Raw genomic sequence first — 22,063 nt, 5'->3', positions numbered from 1 at the left:
TCTCTGCCAGTTCATTTGGAAAGTTTGGGCAGAGGTGTAAACCATCAACCTCTGCTACCAGGACACCACAAAAGCAAAGTGAAGTAAGGATCTGCCAACTGCTTGTTTGCATCTGCCCAGGAACCCTCACAAGTTAAGGATATTCGAAGTATTATTACTTTTGTATATGGCTGAAGAACTCAAAATACAATCCTTCCTATCATTTCTACAGATCTTTGGATATGAGTGCATTTAGCAAACGGTACCAACGTGCACTATTATCAGCTTCCAACATTTCTGTTCTTACAAACTTTTATCAAATCTTTCACTGAAGAAACCAGAAGCTGTCCATGAGAAGTGAGAAGTTATGGACTCCATCATCTTTACTAAATCTAGGTAAGAGCAACCCTCTATTTGGCTTAGACTGATCATTTTTGTTCAGAGGAACTGCTCCCTGGTTTGTCTTTTTCAGTGAAACTTTTTCTAAAAAGCCTAAACACAAAATCAGTTTAGACCTTGAATCTAACTGTTTATGTGCATACACAGTATTGTAACTTTATGGAAGAAGCTCCTATTTTCCTTAAGAAGTCTGAGTTTGTATTGCTGAATTCAAATGCTACCATTAAATCCAATATATTTCTTGATGAATGCACATTAGCATCGTTCCCTGAATCTTGAACATTTTTCTAACAATATACTATATATTTTAATTGGAAACACTGAACTAAAAGGCTGAGAAGAGCTTTTCAGAAGGCAGGTAGTGCTAAACAAAATATATTTTCCACTAAAAAGCTAGGAAAAAACTAAAATAGTTCAAATACATAAAAATGTAAATATCTGTTTTATCTAAAACATCCTGATTTGTGAACAAATCACAATTAAAGCTCAATTACTAGTTTCCATGCACCTTGACTATGTCAACATTAACTAATCCTTAGGATATTTATGCATACATATATGTTGTAAGGAGCCAAACAATATTTTTCTTCATATTTCAATAGTGCTTGAGGGAAAAGAATGAAGCAGTGCATCACAACTCACTACAGATTATCTCTTTACTCAATAACCCAACACTTTTCTACTGAAAAAGCATCTTTAAAAACTACTATTGCTGGAAAAGGTTGGGATCTGAACTCAGATTAATGATCTTTGAATGTTTTTAAGAAATAAATACATCCCTTGGATAAACCAACACAGCAGCATAAAAAAGAAAAATTAAAAATTTTCTGATTTCAAATGGGAAAGTACCCAGTTAAATTCTTAGTGACCAGTGACTTACTAATCACAGATACAAAGCAGTAATATTTTAATTAGATAAACTTCAGACTATGAAGTGTGCACTAATAATTTGGGGAGAGGGTAACAGAAAAATAGCATGCATTTGTTTCCCATCTGCATAGTTTTCAACACTGCAGTTCCAATACAACTGAGGAGTGAAAGCCAACTATGGTGTGGTCCATCCTTAAGCTAAAAGAAGAAAATGTTTTTATCACACACTGCTGAACAGGAAGAGAGTCTTCCAGTGGTGGTCTCCTAACTATAAATTTAAAATGAGAACATGCAACTACTTCGTTGCTTAAAAAAAAAAAAGGTACAATCACTGAAGATTTTGCATATTTCAAATTTTGCCTTTTTAAAGAAAATGGCCTTACTCACTTGGGTGTTTTATGTCAGTAATGCAGAAGCAAATAAGATTAATGAAATATTGAAAGGATGAATTTACATATGTTAGCTAGAGACTGCCAATGTATTGCCAAAGTATCATATTTTTAGACCTTTTGTTAAAGATTTAGCTCCAATGGCCTGGCTTCCAGACCCTTTCCTTCCCCACACCTGCCTGCTTAATAACAAAGCATTTTGCTCTCATTTTCCTTAGTCCTTCAAACTGGAACTAGGTTCCTACAACTGCAATTGGTTCTGGTGTGCTGTAGTGTACTATACTGTGCATTTGCTGGTTGAAATAGTTTGAGTCTGTAATCCTTGAACAGTGAATACAGCCAGGAATGAAAGCCAGAGAAAACATCTGCACATTCACTTAATGCTAATGAGAGCTCAAATACAACTTAAGTCCCCTCCCCAATAAAAAAAAAGGTTTGCTGGTGATGATCACAGTGAAAACCTAGATAATTCTGAGAACATTACTTTTATAAGTATTTAAGGAATAATCTTTCCTAACAGGTTCAAATTCAAGACATTGAAAACTAAATATTCTTTTACAAAAATATTAGTTTTATAGATGAGGCATAATTGTTTCTAAAATGAACATTTTAAGTAGATTCAGCTTCAATTATAGCTTAATGTTGTCTGTACTCTTGGTGAGGACTTGCAAGTAGACTTCATGGATAGTGCTGAGAAAACGGGAATCATTCTGCAGGAAAAATAGAAACAAATTAGAAACATTAGTGAAAAGATGCAAAAAAAAAAAAAAGCTTAATTTAATGCCACTTTAGTTGTGATAAAGATTCCTTGCAGATGATAAGGGAAGGAGCTGTGTGCTTGAACAAAAGGTGCTTTTGGAACATACACAGGCTGTTAACCATGAATCTGAGCAGCAGCTGAAGGCATCACTAGGCACTCTGGATGCTCAGACAAACAGGAGTCACTGTGTCAGCCTGGCCACATTTTGCTTCCCTCCAGAGTCCAAACCATAGTCCTAGGCACAAATAATCCCATTCTGTGTACAGGCTCCCAAATCAAATCTGCCTGAGTGTCAGATGTGATGTTGTTTGTCACGTAGATCAGCCCAAATGGGACTGCAGTGTGCTCTACAAGAATTCCCATGTCAAACCATGACGGGAAGTGAATTTGTTTAATCTGTGGACAACATTTACAGATATTTCTTGAGTCTAATTCCTTCAAATGACAAGTTACAAAACTGGTATCTAATCAGTTAGCTGGAGGGTGTAATACTCTTTACAAGATCTGAACAGCAATTGGTATCCTGCTTAGAGTGCTACGTGAGTGCTTCCATGCTGCAGGATATGCCAATTTTGGTCTTCACTCAGCTCTCTCTCTGTTGACTGGAGACAAATATCCCTGTCAGCTCTCTAAAATCACCACTCAGAATATTGGCAGGTGAGCTCAGTTCCAAGATTATTTTAAGTCTTTAATTAGAAAACCATTACACCAGTAGAAGAAAAGGTTATATCGATCAGGCAGCCTAATAATAGGATCTGGTTATGACCTTTTTGGTCCTAACAACTTGGTCAGTAGGAAGATATTGTTTGTTAGTTTTAGACTTGCATTTTGGGTATAAGCTCTACTAACAACAGCATGGAGTGAGCAAGAGAATCCTGAGCTAAGAAAGAACTGTTTGTCATTCAGGGCAACTTCACCATGACATTAGAAGTCAAAATCATCTCAATGCACAGCTGCTTCCAACATCATAGATTTAATTTAACAGAACCTTTTAGTCCCTAAAAACAGCAGAGCTAAAACTTTGCGATTTCCATTTCAAAGAAACACACTAAAAGTAAAGGTGAGGAAATGTTCTAGGGAAGTGAAAACAGGAAAGCTTTCCTTAGGGAAGTGGAACAGTTACAAAGACAGCAAAACCAACTCCCCTCTCATATCAGCTTCTACTAGTGCAAGTCACTCCTCACTTGTCTACAAATTCATATGGACGTGAAAGGACACATCCCAGGCACTCTGTTAAGTCTTCCACACCTCAACCAAAAGGAGCAAGCTGTGCCATACTCTGTGTACAGTGTGGATTACACTCTGTGTAATCTGCCCCTTCCAATAGAAAATAACATATTTTTTAATCTTTCAGGGCAAAAGGAGTTGCAGGGTACAGAATTTGTCAGTGTTGCCTCCTGTGCTTGGAGCCCCATCCCTCAGAAACTGAGCTCTGTATAGACACTACCTTTATTAGATGTATCAGTGCTTCTTGAAGCTGAGATCTGCTGAGAACAGTAGGAGGTGTAGTCTGAATTTCTGTTGTTCCAAGTGTTAAAGGCGAAGAAGAACTGGCTTTATTCTCCACTTCAGTCGCTTTTGTAGCTGATTGCTGAAACACACTTGGAGACAAGAGCACTGAAGGCGTTACTGTCGTGGTGGCTGGAACAAACTGTGGAGGTGCAACCTGTAAAAGAACAGAAAATTAATAAGCACTGTGTTCAGTAAGAATGAATGATGCTGTAAAGGCTGGAGAGAGGAGCATAAAGAAAATTAAATAAATTACAGCCACAATTATTCAGTCAGACACTGCAGAATAGCTGCTCTTAATCAAGAAATATCTACCTATGAAGATTAATACCAATAGTACTTCTCATTTTCAAAGCTGAAGAAGGTAGCAGCTTTGAACATTCTTGTATGCAGACTCCTTCCTACTCACATGGTTGCTACCTTCCAGGATTTTTAGAACACAACACATACAAGGGAAGTTGAACTTTCCACCTAAATAATCAAAGGAGCCTGTAGCTGTTTTGCAAATTACTTTCCTTTGGATTTTCAGAAAGATCAGTCCTGCTTCCTGCACCTCCACTTTATGGCCTCTCACAAATACTTTACTTCAAATTTGAAGTGCATCTTAAACATATTCAAAGAGACTAATGAATTATAAGTAAAGCACTGGAGTACACTGAAATACTCTCATTCTGTTTTCCCTTAGAGGGATGTGGGATGGAAATATTTTGAGGACCATCTTCCCACCTCATCATTTCACAGGCCTGTTTCCATTTCACTACAAAAATGCACATACTGCCTTCACCATTTTTTCTTTTAAACATAAATTGCACATTAATATGCACATAAATATATAAATATAATTTATATATTACATTTGCATCAACTGGACATGAATAAACATCCTCTTTGAGTAACTCTGACATCTCCTGATAACTACAATTGTTACTCAGGCTAATAATCTGTGTCTTGCCCAGGCTTCCAGGATGACCAGCATGGTGAAAAAAAAAAGAAAATAAACAAGCTAATCTCGCTCCAAAGAAAAGCAACACTAAATGTGATTTGTAAAGATCTTTGATATGTCAGCAAAAAGAATTCCCCTTGATAACCAACAATCTTCAGAGGAAAAAGCCCTCCAAAGCCATCTAAGTAATGTATATGAAATAACATCAACAACAGCAGAACCAGAAAACTGATTTTCTTGTAGCCAAAAAGCTGTGAAGACTCTCAGCGTGGGATTTCAGCTGAAGACAATGTGTTTAAACTGACAGTTTACTACACAACATGCAGATATTTCTTAATTTCCAAATCCATTTAAAATACTTTTAATGAGGTAATTATTTACTAACTGGGTCATGAACAGGCTGTAGAGCTTATTTTAGCACCCCAGTAGCTAAAACAGCATTTTACTTCAAGTAGGGCCATTTTTTTTGCCTTCACAATAAGATCTGAGCATGCTATTAAAACTGCTTTCACAGAGAGCAAGTTCAACAAGAATGAGGCAAGAGATCTGAAAATGGAGGGGGTGCATAAGGGAAAAGTAGAATTAAAATACAGATGGTGTCCTAAAACGAATATGTAACAAAAAGGTAATTAAAACCAGTTCTTGATCACTTGACTAGTATCAAGTTATTTTGCAACTGCAATCTGAAACTTAAAACTGAAATTATTTTAAACTGTTATACAAGGCAGTTCTAAGAATCTTAAATCTGCTTTTAGCTACTTAAAACTTGCTATTGCAAGTTTTGCAGTAGCAATTGGTTTTTTTTTTCTGCTTTGTAGCTTTTCATAAAATGCAAGGTATCTCAAGAAAACTGAGACACAGTAAGGCAAGGATTACATTTTAAGTCTCTGGGCTGCTTAACAGTTGGACCAAGACACAACAATATTATGGCATTAGTACTCCCTGCTTGCAACATAAAAAACCCCAATTCAAATGGTGCAGACTCTGTGCAGGTCTGCAAATCCAAAAATGTGCTTTCATTTCTGCATTAGAACCAACAAGAAGAGGGACTGTACAAGAGCAGTGCACTGACAGCAACTGCCTCCTCCTTCAGTACAGTTCTGTTTCATAACAGCTTCCTAAATATGGTCAGTGGGCAGTGACTACTTGAGGTATCAACTGAGTACCACAGCTGGGCTTTTTCCCCCTGAGAAAACCCCTAAGATAAATTAGCAGAGTATTTATTCACTTACTTGACTTGCTTTAGACAAAGTTTTCGGCTGTGGAAACACTTCTGATTCCTTGTTTTGTTGTACAGTCTGAGTTAAGGAAAAAAAAAAAAAGCAAAATTCACAGGTTACCATCCACAGCTCAATTTCCAGAGGTGGTTCTTAAGAAAGCCACAAAAATGCAAGTTTCAACAGACTTTAGATATAATTAGATCAATTTTGTAAAACTGATATAATCAATGCAAAGCTGAAAAAAGAAGAAAAATCTGAATTTATGTTTTATGCTTTCAATATTATGGCAAACCTATAAAGCCATATCTCAGTGTAGCCCACATGTACCCACAGAAGAGGTGGGTCAAAAATGAGGAGTACAACACACTCAAAGCAAAATAATGAGAAAAAGGAAATTGTTAATTGTATACTTTCAAATAAGGTACAGGCTAGACTTTCACATCACCTCTTATGACAGTGCAAGCCTGCAACCTTCTGTCCCTTCTCAGATCCCCAGCTCTGAGCAATACTTTTCCGACACAGGTATAGATGAAATCTTTAGGACTTAATCATTCACTAACAGCAGCAGTTTGAAAAACCTCCTCCTCTACAGACAAGTCTGTCACTGACAGCAGATGCTAATGATACAGAACTAATGGAACTGGATTTCTAACTTAGCCATTCAATCAATACCACACAGTGGAAGTCCTTCATTATCTTCAAACAGCTAATATATAACAGCACAGTTTTCAAGGGAAAAATACATGTAGTCTAAAGCTCCACGGATATCAAAGCCCACAGAATACCTGAAGGGGAGAGATTATCTTGCTGTTCAAGGCTGGTGGCTTACTGTGAGACTCTTTGAAGCTTTCTGGTGTTGCAAGTTGGCCAACCGAGGCAGAGATGTTTGGTGTTAAGGGAGTCTTAGTGAGAGACTGCTGTTGTGTTTGGTCATGCTGTGGGGTCAACCTGAGTTTCTGGAGAAGATCAACACTTGTATGAGATGCATTTGAGACAGTCCCTGTGTTTGCTGTAGTCAAGGGTGCTATGAGCTGGCTTTGGCCAGCCATTACATTCTGTGGAGCATGGTTCACTTCAGATGGCGGCTGATTCACCAGTGGGGATATGGGCTTGGCAGCTTGCTGCATAACTTGCATCATACTGTTGCTTTGTTTGAGGCCAGGAAGCATCTGAGCAGGGGCAGCTTCCATTGTCGAGGCTGAATTAAGAACAGGGCTTAAACGAACTGAATAGCTTGAAACGTTTTTCAGATCAGGCTGGGAAACTGAAGCTGGAGGTATTATCATAGGTGTTAAACAGTCCTGCTGATTGGCACCGGGTTTAACGCTCGGACTTTCCGATTTCCCCAGGGACTGCTGCAGTACTGGAGACTGGTCAAAGGAAAAAGGCAAAAGCAAACTGTGCTGCTCTCTGGCAGATGCATCTGTCTGCAGCTTCTCCATTCTCTCTGGAGTGGGATATGGAGCTGCAGGCTGCTCCTTTTGGACGGAGGTTCCAAACAATTCCTCCAAAGTCAGATGCTTCTGCCTTGACTGAAATGGCTACAAAGAAAGGAGAAGGAAGTTTTCAGTTTAAAACTAGACACAGCACTGTGCAGCTCACACAGTCTACTACGAATTCAAGGAAGTTAGGAGAGACAACTAAGTCAAATGCATGTAAAATACAGTTTGGGAATCAAGGGTGCCCTATTCACAGAAATTTTGAAATTAATTTATGAGGAACATTCTGGCTATGTATGGCTCTTCCTTATGGCCATAACAGAACAGCCTCTGCAGTAGTAGCCAGGAAGGGGGATGGCTATGGATTCTGTCAGGAACATGGCATCTGCCATCATCCCTCAGCCCTAACTATACAAGGTACTTCAGGAAACTGGAGGGAAAAACATGTTGAAAAAATCATCACAGAACTTACAGAATTGAAAATAGTTAAATGGCCTAAAAGATGAACATAAAAACCAGAAGCTGCACAACTGAACTAGCAACACATGCCTAGACAGTTTTCATTGTCCTAGTGCAGTAGATGTTATAATAGGTAAGAGAACTTATATAAACCTAGACATGTATCTCCTTGAAAAGTATCTATATGTACACAGTTGCATCTACCAGTCCTTTAGTCTCTCCCAAAAATATACATCTAGCCTACACCACTGACCATTGTTAGAAAAATACGGTTTTAAGAATATCATATTTTGCTGAAAATATTTTAAAATATGTGTCAGTAAAGAAAAAAAACCCAGCTATTAACAGTGATCTCAAAATTTTCCTTTTTTTTTTTTTTTTTTTTTTTGAGGCTGCACAGGACCAGAAGTTATGTAAAACAGCTGGACTGAAATACAACATTCTGTTCAGAAGACTGAATGGCCTGAAGCACAATTCCAGTGTATTCTGATGGTATGTCTAAACAAAGATGCTACTTCACAATGACAACCACTGCACCATGACATTGCTCTGCTGGCTCTGATTTCCCTAGCACAGAGAACAGCAGCCAAGGCACAGCAGCACAGGTGCCACAAGCCCAGCAAGAACCCCTTGAGCCTGAAGTCACACTGTTTTTTGCCCAGGTTACTCATCTCTAATGTCATTGCAATTAAATTTTAGGTAGTTGAAGACTGGCACCCTTTCATTTTGGGGCTCTGTATTATATTCTATAGTTTATAAAACCTTGTTAGTTTTGTTAGGAATATTTTCCTAGAAAATTGTTCTTACTTTTTTCCACTGATCCTACTGTTCTGGAGACCTGTCCTTCAACCATAAAGATTCCATTAAGAGAAAAATCACTGTTCCAGATAATTTCAAACTCAGATGTCACTTCAGTATGATTAATTGACCAGTCTTCCTTTATTAATACATCACAATAGTCAAGCAATAAACTGAAATCTCTACCATGTCCTCTCAGACTGGACAGTCTCAAACATCATCTTACTTTCCAGCACAGAGTATAAAACTCCTCTTTTGCCTTGTCTAGTTGAGGTATACTTTCAGCATATCATCAACTCTGTGTGTTTATGAAGACCTTTATCAGCAGGGACTGCATAAAGGCCACAAGAACACTTCATTTGATAGGAATTGAATGCTGCTGCTGCTCAGAGGGTTTCTCCAGAAATGATTTCAGATAAATTAAGCTTTATAGTCCCAACTCTGTTAATTCATGGTTCAGTACCAGTGCTCTGGCTCAGTTTTGCAGATTGCTGGCACAGACGCATTTAATGATACAACTGATTTTAATTTTGAATTGCTAAGTTACAACACTTAACTACACAGTATTATACAGAAGACATTTATTTTTATTCCCAAATATGTGGAATCTTTACCATAAGATGAAGTTAATCAACATGCAAGTGTGACATTTTGGAGGGAATTTAGCAATCTCACTGTATTTATCAGATACACATTATTTTTTGATTTCACTGGTCATCTGTTTTAATTAGATGAAAAATGCACTTTTATAGTTGAAATGGAATGTTTTTCCACAGTCTCTCAGTTGTCCATGTTACTAAAAATGTGGCTCAGAACCAACACATTTGAGATTTATTTGAACCCAGTTAACTGGCTTTACAGAACTCTCACTTATGTTACCCAGTTATTTTTTCCAGTATCTCTGCAGCTATTATTTAAAATAGCTCAACAGAATGAAAAATATGACATTTTACATGTTCTATAAATCAACTTTCCCTTTAATTACTTCAGAGCAATTTGTTAGAATCTTACCGTTCCAGTTTTTCCTTTTACTAGTTAATTGATTCCTGTTCTGCAATTCCATGCACTGTCAGGTGGAGCATTTCAGCTGATTTTGTACATTCTACATGAAATGACCCAAAGAAAATATGTGTTTTGAAAGCAAAGCCTCAGGCAGCCCTGGTGCCAGGTCTCCAGACACGGCATGCAGCAAGCAAAGTTGGCTGCCAGGGGTCACTCCATCACTGTCCCAAAAACAAGTGCTGCTCAGGGTCTGCAAGGGCTATGATACAAATAATCCCAGCAAACTTAATCCCAGAAAAATCCCCAATCCTCATTTTAGTTCATTAACTGTTACTACCCTACCCATAAATCAGATTCCTGCTGCCCAGCCCCAGCCCTAACCCGGACTACAACTACTCCTCCAAACTGTGCATTTTATTACAAGTACTAAGTGCAAACTTGCCCACATTTCCCTAGGGGATTTCATTTCTCAGGCACGGTGATTTATGGCATCAGAAGCACCCCAGTGAACCACGGCAGGGAGAGTTTTCCAAGGGACATTTCTGAGGAGCACCAGCAGTGCCCGTCCCATGCCCACTGGGTGGCACTGCAAGCAGGCCTATGGACCTTCCCTGGTACAGGCAATTCAGTCACTGCACAGTTTACTTAGTGGTCTAAATTTATCTCTACAAACTTTTGTATGAAGCTCCAGCTTCCTTGTGCAGGACCACAGATGTGGCTCTGAAGCACAGACAAACCTTCAGTAAATGTCTGAGACAGAAGACCTGGGCTTGAGCTCCTGAGTGAAAGACCTGACCACCGGGCACGGTCATCTCTTCTTGCTTTTGTCCCTCCAAGTCATCCCACATATTTCCACGGGCTGACTGCTTCCAGAAGCCAAGTTGGCCCATTTAAACATGGATATTCACAGTAGTGTGGACACAGCATTTTAAAAGAGGCTAAGTCAAAAGACAGAATTTAAGATGCTAAAAGTCTTCAAACTCATTTGTTTAATGATAACATACTGGGCAAGCACTTCTTCAGAAAAAATAATCAATTTTGGTACCAAAACAAAGTACTAAATGAAAACAAAACCCCTCCTTTAGGGCTGGATGAAACATACCTGCTCTTGTACTTGTAATGAAGATTTCTGTTCTGAAGGCTCTGTGCTTTCTGGCTTTGGAGGATTTGAATTCTGTTGCATTCCAGAACTTGATATAATACTTAGGTCACTAATCTGATTCTGAGGAGGGAAAAAAATGAAGAAAAAATAAAAATTAATATAAATACATGACTTCTAGTCTACATTTTCCCACTATATATAGTCCTGTTTACATGGCACTTGGGATGAAATACAGATGATGTACAAAGAACCGATTTTTGTAAGAGACGCTGGAATTCACAAATTTTAGGAAATAAAAATCATATCAAGGCATCCAGAATCTGGTATGGAGTCATAAAGCTTTTACTCTTTGCTATTATAAGAAAGACAAAAAGAAAATACAACTGGCTTTATACTTTTTCACCAAGAAAAAAAAAAGATACATTAAAGAAAAAGTGGGCTTTTCACATTCTGTATCTGCATTGGCCACCAACAGAGAAGTTTGCCATACTTCATTCAAACAGGAACTCAAACTAAAACAGCTTAGAAAAGAAATCATGTCAGAAAGCACTCTAAGTGGATGGAAAGACAGCTTGTCACTGATTTATTTCCACCAGATTTAACCAACCATGTACATTTATTTTCAGGTGTTAATCTGATTTTCTGTGAACAAAACCAGGCAAAAGAGTTGCATTATAACACAGTATGTTTCAGATGGAGTTGACTTTCGTCTTTAATAAACATAACAATAAACAAATATAGATATTCTATTACTGTTAAAATCACTAGTGGAAAAACCCAGACTGTAGAATAATCCAACTTTCAATGGGTAAACTACATCTGATGCATATGACAGAGCTTAACCAGTGGCACAACACATGATGATTGCTCTGGTATTTTACCCAAAGCAATACAATATGGGTTAAACTTTATAGCAATGGATTAAAAAGCAACCTGAGCTTTATTCTTTTGTTTTCAAATTCTAATTGAATGCAATAAATACAAAATCAAGCTCATATATTGTGATTTAAGGACAGAAGAGAGAAGCAGACTCTTGCATCTTTCTGACTTACTTTTAGCCATTAACTTGGAGGTCAAAACTCCTTGTGCCTGAAATGCTGGTGGCCTTTTTTAAAAAGTTATAAAATCAGCAAATGCAGAGTTTTCTGTTCACTAGAAGATAAGCTGCAGTGTGTTTCCCTGCTCATACTGAAACACACACACAAAACCACCCTATAAAAAGTATCCATTCACTTCATTTAAAAAAAAAAACAAAACTCACAGTTCATTCATTTTCATATATGGGCTTGATGTAGTGTGTACTTGAAGGATTAAGCTGATTTGGAATCCTAGATTAAATCACTCAGACCTTCATAAATCTCTTTTTCGCTCCCTCTGCCCCCTTCTCATGCTGACACTCTGCCAATCTCATGTGGGCTGCACACAAGGATTACTGTATGATCCATCTGGAATGTACCAGCAGATAAGTACTTTCTGCTCCTAAATACAAATTCATGCATAATTACCAAGTGCCACAAAATTATTAATAAAAAAAAAAATTAAGACAGGAAAGATCTCTCAAGAAGCCACCTTTCAAATAAGTTGGTTACTTCATCACATTAACACTGGCACACATTGGCTACAAGAGCTCCAAAATTAATGTGCCAGGGGTTTGTTGCTAAAGCTGAGGTGGTCAACAGAACATTCTCCAAAGAAGTTTGCTTGGAATGTGACCAAAATTGCTTTGCTGACAACTGTACAGCATTACAATCACAGCAGGCTCTGATGGGATCACCATGAACAGGTTCATTTATTGTTTATGTACACGCAAAAAGAAAATGAAGTAATTATTCCAGTTTCCCTGGTGTTGTAAAAATACCAAGAAAAAAACACACTCATATACAACAACAAGAAGAAATAAAGATACAAACCCCCCAATTTTAAAGTAGCTCTGCTGTAGCCCATGCCCTGACTATTTCACTCTTGTATTATTGGCACCACAGATGTTGTCTGTCCATTAAAACATCTGCATACCAGTTCCTGTTCATCACAATTCTACTTGTCTAGAGCTTCATCCATGATGTTTAGGAACTTTGTTTCTAGCAAAAGCTTTTCAGTACTCTCATATGAAGAAGATCTGAAAATTAGAAGAGAAGCTGGAATATCCCGTCATCCAACAGCCATCTGTTGGAAATGTGGATTATCCAATACTGCAAGGACAAAGAGGGAGAAAGGCTTCATCACACCCAGGAGGGCACTACCAAAGCATTGCATTCCTGTGGTATGGGTTTTCTCCCTTCTCTGCAAAAATACTTCAATTTCTTCAAATATTTCTAAATTGATACACCACTGAAAGATGAATCATGCAGGTTGTGATGTTTCCTTCTGTGATCTCAAAAAACTGCTACTTGCACAATGCTGGCCTTCATACAAGACACCTTCTCCCCAAACAGCACTGACACACATTCAGAATTCATTTTTTTAAAATCTGTATTTTAAAGCATTAAAATAACAGGAGTGATTTCTAGAAATTAGTATCTAGCCTGGGTCAAAGACACTGCATTGCTTATCACATTGACCTGACCTCAATGTACATCAGCCAGTGAGAGGTTAAGTTGGCTCATACAAGGTTCAATCCACATGCTTACTCTTTTCTCCTCATCCCACACTGTACTGTAACCATCTAGAATCTAACAAAGACTCAAATCCCAAGTACTCAAAGGAACTCTGCTGCACAGGCAACTCCTGGAGGGTGTCAAGCACTGTAGAAGTGTGCTCCCCCTTCTCCCAGCAGCACAGGCACAAAAGCCACACCACGGCTCTGCAATGCAATACTCACACATTGCTTTACTATGGCATATTCCTGTATTATTACACGGGGGAAGAGGCGTGCTCAGAATCTCTGTTTCCATTTTTGGATCTCCCACACATTACCTTTATATTCACCCTGCACGTATGAATTTGGTCCTCACGACTATATAAAGTAATTCTTTCCTAAGAGAACTAACATTCCTCATTATGTAATCTTGTGAATTTAGCACTGGCAAAGGATAACAGACTTTTCCTTCTGAGATGAATTCATTTATTAAAGGGAGAAACAGACAGGACAGAAGTAATAAACTGGGGAACAGAAAGAGAGAGGAACAGTATTGTTACATTTAGTCTACAGCTAATAAGAAATATGCTTCATAGAGTCTACAAATGTACTGAATGACTCAGTCTCTAATACCACAAGACATCTTTCGAGACTAAGAAATGACAGACGCTGTTGGGCACAATTTTTATTTGCTATTCCCAGAGACAAGATTTTCTCACAACAGGAGTAATCATTAAAAAATGGGTCCACCCTTCTACACTTCAAGTTGAACCACATGATCAGAATTCAATGCATCTTGCCTGAAATCACAAAATGTTTCCTAGTACAATGTTCCTGAGGGAGGGAACACCACATCAGCCTGAAAATAAGGCTGCTGGAACTGTTGCAGAGACTGCCCACCCTTTAAACAAAGCACAGCTGATGTGCTAAAAATTTGTTTCCAGAAAACAGACATTTACTTACTCGTTCATATTCATCCTTGGCTTTACTAAGCATTTCTAGGATGTCAATGGGCCTGTTTTCATTGCAGCCATTGGTCCTGCTGGGACTTTTTCTGTCCTGGGAAACTTGATGCGATCTCTGAGCTTCTTGTTCAACCACTCTGTAAAAGGAAAGGAGAAACAGGATTTAAAAATTTAACTAGGAGTTAATATCTTGCAAGAAGAAGTAAAGAAAAAAGTACTCCCAGCGCATTAATCCATTTTTCTGCCTGAATAAAAGGCTTACACGTAGCTGACCAAAGTTACACAAGTTTTCATTTGCTACAAGTTTTATACAAGACAAATTGTCAAGTGGTATGGACAATTTATCTCCCATTCACAGAGCATGGGTCTGTCTCTCACAAAGTCTGCCTACAGTAAACACTACTCCTATAAAATTCTTATGTTTAGACATTTTTACAAGGAAATATGTGTACATCCAAGCACGTGATACACGTTTTTACACCATAGACTAAGATACAACTTCTACTCTTTACTTCCTAACACGCATTTTTCCATATTTAGCCAAGTCAAGCCATGTCATTCAACAAAATCTATTACCAAACAGTTCTAGTTTAGGATGAGGCCCACCATTATGCAACAGAGTAAGTGGGAAAGAAGAGAGCTGGCTGACACCAGATGTCTCTGGAATCAGCCTGCAAGAGGACTTAGAGCAAGTTACCCCTCACACCCCCACCTAAGGCTCTGGAAAGAACAGCAAACCATTTCCTTCTCAAGCTGCCCTGTAGTCATTCCAATTACCTGCATTACCTCTGGCTGCTGGTGCCTATGGTTCACCACTTCTACTCCACCTCTGCCTGCCTCGGGTATCCAAAACCTTCAATTCGAAGGTAAGAGATGCAAGAAGCTGATGTGTACCTGGTCATTTCATTAATAAGAGTAAAAGCAGCATATATTCCTAATCCATATGCAGTTCACAAGATATACATAGCTGTGCAGTGCGCTAAAGCTTATCCTCTTGAAATAAACACACACCAGCCTGTAATCCCTTCTTTTTTAAGCCTGCATTAATCAAATATGTTAAGAAAAAACAAGCACTGTAAACAGGCCAGAGCTCTGGAGCTAGCATGTCACTTGAGAACTCTCATGCTGTGGAACTGATGGCTGAGGGGGGAGCCAAGAGGTGCCATCACAACAATCACAGAAAGCATCAATCATTCCAGCCTTCAGTTTCTTTGGGTCAGTTAGGATACAGGACAAACTCTAGATTTTATAGAGTATAATTATTTAGATGCACCTCTATGTTGCCATTTCTGAGGTAAAAATAGTTTAAGCTTTGGAAGTTTCTTTGCAGGTTTCTAGCTACCAAGCTTCTTTACTTCACTAGAGTTTAGTTGTATTAAGCTGAAAAAGGGTTAGATTTGGTTTTTAACAATTCAATGTTGCTTTCAGAAATTTTCATCATATAAGCTGGTTATTTAACCAGTTTCTGTTTACTTCCAGCCTTCTCTGTAGTCACCTGGCAAGGTAACTCACAATAGGGAGACCAATATAACCCTGATAATTTCTGAGAACTGCAGCATGTGCTCGTTTGGATGAAGCAGCTCGATACTCCACAAGTGTTTCTATGGTGACACCCTGAGAGAACATTTTGTTCCAGCACCTCACGTGGTCACCCAGTCCTGGCTTAGGACCTCTCTAAACTCAACTCCAAAACTAATGATGAGAAAGAGCAAGGTAAGAGAATCAGAATTCTTTGCTGAGATGTTAAGTGCCAGCATAATTGTATATAAAAAAAGAAACACTTCAGTTAAGGGGAAGATTCTGGGCAAGCGAAGTCACACATGCTGGCTGGCAGGCAAAGCAAAGGCTTCACTCCTGAGACTCTCCTTCTGCCTTAATTAGTTGGCCCAGAAGGTTTCAATAAAACATCCTCCTGTGAAAAAAGTAGTCACTGAACTCACAGCAGAACACCTTGAAGGCATGCATCCATTATACAGAAACGGTTCAGAAAAATTTCTGAAAAACATTTCATAATATTTTTCTCTTGTTCACTATGAAGTGTTTGTTACCTTTTAGAAGTTTACTTTCTTTTTGAAGACTAACAATTCTCACCTAGGTAATTGTTTAATAACTCAAACTCTACCTTCTGCCTTGTGCACCTTACATTTCAATGGTGGTGATGGAATGAAATGTGAAACTGTATGCCCAGAACTCTGAAGAGATTCTCTTTCTGAGATTCTAGTCTGCTGCCTGTATCTCAGAAGCTACTTTAGGTCTGACTATTGAAACAGAGTAAAACAAGCTTATATACTAGGCTGAAACCCCCTACAAACTTATAGGTCAGAATGCAATAGTTTTCTCCAGTATTTGAAACAGTCCAGTTTCTGCCCTGCTTCTTCTAGAAAGGTCATCCCTCAATCAATCATCTTAACTTGACACAAATTCTTTGTTTATGGAATCAGAAGTTTGATGACTCCCATGAAATGTTTTCCTTTCAGAAAATTCTAGAATTCTTTAAAAAAAAAAATCTGTAAATCCAATACCTAAATACTTTTCCTGGCTGGAAAAAAGTCAACTAACGCAGATCTGTACACTGAACATGCTCTGTGTGCAATCCAGGATTAAATCTTTTTTAAGCAAGGCCTGCTGTTTCTTTCCATTATATCAGATAGTGGAAGAGGCACACATTCCTTCAGGGACACAGTAGCTGCTGTGACAGTTTGTTGAAGAATGTCTGGAGTTACAGCATTGAAAATATACCTGGCACAACCTCACAGAAGGGCAGGGGAAGGGAGAGAACGTGAGAAGTGAAGTCTGTGATTACAAAGCCTAATTTACTTTCCTTTTCAAAGATAAGCCCCAAAATATAAATGGATGGCCTGCAATCTTGTTAACTCAGTCTGGCACAATAAGGTCAAGTCAAATGCAGGGAAGAGAATGCAAATCTCCTTGAAACCTTTTATGGTTATGTTTTTAAAGCGCTGAAGTATTATAAAGGCAGCACTCTTTCCTATCAGTGATTAAGAAAATCTTCACCGTAACAAAAGGGTGCAAATCTAAATTTCCACCCCAAAACAAAAGACTTCAGAACAAAATTAATACTCTTGGAAGAAAATGTAAATACTGAAAAGCAGCCAAAGGGGTAAACGTGCTTTATAGACTGCTGTGCCATGGCTAGACTAGTCTGTTACCTGATCACACTTTTTAAGACTCTTGAAGTATCTGTAGCCCATCATTTGTGCTACAGTTATCAGACCAGTTCAACACCAAGTGGACTCAAGGTTTGCTGCCTCAAACCTAGATTTGCACTGTAGCTGTGTGTAACAGAACAAGAATATGGTAGTTTGAAGGGTTCAGCTCTCTCACACTTCAAACATCTAAAACCTAATGGTTTTTGATTAGAAGAGAAAGCCAAGCCCTTCTGATGCTGTTTATAAAGAGGAGAGGCAGGATATGTTTTGTTATTTGTTTTGGTAACAACATCCAAGAGTCAGTTTCATACAATTGTTTTCCATTAATCCTTATAGTTAATCCTTAGATACGGACAAAATAAAGAACAGTAAGAAGTCCAGCATAACTAGGAAGAAAAAAAGAAAAGTGGGAAATGGGGTTATCAGGATGAGAAAAAAGAAAAAGAATTTAGAAAGAGATCTTGATACCAATGTCTGTCATTTGTGCTGTCTCTCACTGCTTCTGGGCAGAAATAATAATTTAAAAAAAGCCAAAATAGCCTACACCAAACCCCCTACACTAAGAAATTGGAATTCAGCTTAAAATATCTATGCTGTGACTAGTTTTAATATAAATAAATATTATATATTTCCATGTAATTAAATTGTGCAAGTCTTCAGGATAGCCTTACTGGTGAGCCCTGACATACTGCTGAAGGCATGCAAGAGATAAGAGGGTTTAGGAAAGCAGTGTGATAGCAAAGAGAAACAAAACTGAGAATGAGGGATGAGAAGATACCATGGGCAGCACATCTACGTTTTACATTTTAGCAAAAGTAACTACCAAAAATTCCAGAAATTAGCAACACCAAGAACTTATTATTTCACAGTTTTGCTAATTCTCCTAAACCCACTATAATTCTAGAAACTGCTACCAAGTTCTCCTATTGTTCTTTAAGCTCTTTGCTTTAGTCAGGAATAATAGCTAAGCTTTAAAAAATCCCAACAAACCACAAACTCCAAGAAAAAAACAGCTTACCACAAAACCAACCAAAAATCCCCAACCATCATTTATATCATTACACTCTCTGCATTAGAAAATATTTTGCCAGCATCCCTATACAAAATAGAATATAAGATAAAACACAGTGCTCACACTTGCTTTCTTTGGAGAATGCCAACTAATGCTTCAGTGCAGTTTTTTAATCACTCAACTGAAAATTTTAATGCTGCAGTTTTTTCAAAAATAAAACTGTAATTTTCATTTGTTAAAAAAAAAAACAACTTGTATGAACAAGAATGTTGTATTTCTCCATTTTTAGGAGAGTGAGGAAAAAGACACATTTAATAACTTCTAAAAGGCTTACAGAATAATAAGGCCCCAGTACTTACTTAGCCATGAGTTTTGCTATTCGATGACAGTCATTCTTGTCATAAAACCAAATACTGTAAATTGACACTAGAAAACAAGAAAAAAAGCAAGTGTAAGACAAAAAAAGAAAAAAGTCATGAAATCAATACCAAAAACCAGTAGTCCTTTAGATTTGCAACATGTGAATTTCCATCAATGTCCACTGAAATACTGTGTGTCACCACCTACTATTTATAAAGTAACCAGAAATAGCACATGTGCGAACATAAATACAACTTCAGTCAGATTAAATGGAAGAACTATAGAATCTTGAAACTGTTTGCAAATAAAATTGGCAGGAAAACATTTTAACCAGCATGTGCCCTCTCACTACAGTTGCAACCTCCTTTTTTGAATTACAGACTATCATTTAAGCTAGGCCAAGAAATACACATTTTAAAAAACCACTGATTTTTAAATTCGTTAAAGACCAACATTAACATTTGAATTATAGCAAGACAGTTCAGTCAGAGCCTCTCTGGAAGGTTCCCTCCCCAGAAGACAGCAGTACCAAAACTCCCATTATATAGTCACATTCATGGAACAGCTTAAAACCAGACTCATAGTGACCCCTGCTCTTTGAAGTTATCAAGGACAAAGCAATGAAAGCAAAAGGGTTCCAGATCAGCAAGACAGCCTCATTCTGGCTTTCAGAATAAGTAAAATTCCACTGAAAGTTTGCAGAGTTGGAGCTCGACCACTGAGCCTCCATCAGAGGGAGAAACTTTGTCAGGAGTGCCATGAGCTTCTCCTTCCCCAGCAATCCTCCCAAGGGGCTTTACACACCAGCTCCTCTCCTCACTGCCCCCAGCTGCACTACTGCCACAAAGCTCTTTTGAGAATTGTATTGAGTCCAGCCCACACAGCAGGTTATTTTAAATCTTAGTTCATCTATGAAGTTTGTCAATGCATAAAGTGCTAGAACATCAAAGGAAATTGAATGCTTTACAAACATTAACATTAAAGTATTTTAATTTCTGAAAAAGATGCTTTCAGCCTTTTAAAACTCATCTTCATAGGGCAGTTCATGTCAATGATTTTATGCAGCTGAAATCCCAGATTATAAATACACATAAAGTGAAGGAAAGGACTATTTAAAAAAAAAAATACACAACTGTTTCCCGCTAGAGGTAGATTTTTATTTCACAGTTAAATCCCTTTATTTCCTTTACTCACTTTTTTTCCTCCACAAGATACTCAAAAATCTCAAGCAAAGCCCATTTAAAATTATGTCAAGCCATGGCAAAGAGGGAAATAATTTACCAAACTTCTTCTGGCCCTTCAACTTATCTCAGGTGTACTTTGTTGGGCCAAAATCCTCAAGAAGTCAAGTGCACACCTAATTTCTAGAAGAATAGCCTACAACAAGCTGAAATTCTTGGCTTTTGTTTTACTAAATAACAGCTGTAATAATTTGGATGTTAGTCTCCTTAGATGTTCCACCTGAAGTAACAGATAACAAAGCTTTTAAAGTTGTAAACAAACAAATCAATGCACAAAAGTCATAAGCCAATAAAAAACACATTCACAGATGTAGCCAATGCTTATGAAATATTTCTACTAAACTGCAGTTTAATACAATGGGATTTGCTGCTGCATAGAAACCTACAAAGTTTCCAGTTTGTCCCTCCCCGGACTTCATTATCAGACAAACTGCCAAGAGGAGAAAGCTGCTTCAAAAGCATATTTGCTGAAGAAATGAAGATAAGGAACTTATAATAATATCTAAAAGGGACAAATTATAAAAGTCACACTCAATTCTGCCAGAAAGACCACAAGCAGATCCAAATCTCAGCTTGGTGTAGAGTATGAGGCACTTTTCCACTTTGTACTGGCAAGCAACCATAGGGAGTCACTGCAAAACAATTTTACACAGTATTACAAAGATGCAAAGCAGATTACAAACAGACTCAGGCATTAATGAAGGTACAGTCCAGGCTGGAATGTTTACCTTCCTTTTCCCAAGAGACCTCCTGTACTGCCAGTTCAGCTCCCTCCCCCAGAAGTGGGTGTCCCAACAGCATTCCTATTACTATTGAATATATATTTTCCTGTATATGCACTGTACTTCTTCCCATGCACTGCAGCTTCAATTAAGAATAGCCTTACAGCAAAGACAGAGTTGGTTCTTACCACCTCTTTTTAAATATGGTTTTTTGCTATACCCAGCATAAATATTAGCTGAACATTTCTATGTCTGATGGCACCTTTCTACTGCAGTCCTTGCAAGAGTTTAATCCAGCAGAAGCTACTCATTTTTCCATCCAGCTTTTCTACAATGAATGCTGGGCAGCATATTTAGCAATCAAGTAACAGCAGTTTGTAATCATCAGCAGCAAATCTTTCAGTAGGATTCAGAGGGCATTTTGACACTCCTGAAGCAACAAGTAACCTATATCACAGACAAATCAGGTTTCATAAAGCTAAAAGAAGTCAACATTTTCTTAATTTATGTTCTTCTCTGACATATGTAATATGTAATGACCCATAAATATTTATCTAAACACATAACACTCAATTTCTCTCCAAACTTGTCTGGATCAATCCTTAAAACCTGATTAAAACTGAAATGGGAAACCAAAGAGCTTTTGAGAGAACAGAAGGATTACAGAAGACTTCCTGCTCAAGCCTAGCATCTGAATAATACCAAAAGGAAGGTCTTGGAATCTTCTATAATCTGGATTAAGAGTGGGAATAGCCAAGAGTCACTGGGAGACAGAAGCCTCACCTTAGGCAACATAAAATGAATCTGCATCCCCAAACGGTAGTTTCACTTCAGCTCTCATTTTAAGTAAGCAGCAAGAGGCAGCGTCCCCACTCTCACATTCCTGCAACTTTGTTATACCATTGTAGCCCCAAGGGGCCCCTCTCCCTTATGTCAACTGGGTACATCCTAGTCCAAACCAGACCCTTGATCCTGTTTCTACAACAGCTTCACAAAAGGCCACAGGAGCTTAAGAGAGCACAAACAAGAAGCTTGGGATACACAGGAAGGGAAAACTTAGAATGGAACTGTGTGCTAGAGGAGGTGCACATGGACTCATCAGCACTGCCAGTTTCTCCATTCCAGACACTGTCACTCCCTCCCCTTAGG

At 38.1% G+C, this 22,063-nt stretch overlaps 1 protein-coding gene across 1 annotated transcript in view; it reads right to left on the bottom strand.

The window, feature by feature from the left end:
• Positions 1-368: 368 nt before the first annotated feature.
• Positions 369-22,063, bottom strand: part of DCP1A (decapping mRNA 1A) — a 29,371-nt gene continuing 7,676 nt past the window's right edge. The window contains exons 4-10 of the mRNA XM_056501876.1: positions 18,951-19,017; positions 14,408-14,546; positions 10,870-10,989; positions 6,855-7,610; positions 6,082-6,147; positions 3,845-4,063; positions 369-2,347 (exon numbers count right to left, since the gene is read on the bottom strand). Of these exons, the coding sequence (XP_056357851.1) occupies positions 2,267-2,347; positions 3,845-4,063; positions 6,082-6,147; positions 6,855-7,610; positions 10,870-10,989; positions 14,408-14,546; positions 18,951-19,017 (1,448 nt within the window). The 3' untranslated portion in view covers positions 369-2,266. The remainder of the gene's footprint in view (positions 2,348-3,844; positions 4,064-6,081; positions 6,148-6,854; positions 7,611-10,869; positions 10,990-14,407; positions 14,547-18,950; positions 19,018-22,063) is intronic.

Source organism: Oenanthe melanoleuca, chromosome 12 (assembly GCF_029582105.1).
Source record: "Oenanthe melanoleuca isolate GR-GAL-2019-014 chromosome 12, OMel1.0, whole genome shotgun sequence".
Taxonomy (NCBI): Eukaryota; Metazoa; Chordata; class Aves; order Passeriformes; family Muscicapidae; genus Oenanthe; species Oenanthe melanoleuca.
This window is presented reverse-complemented; position numbering and strand designations above follow the sequence as displayed.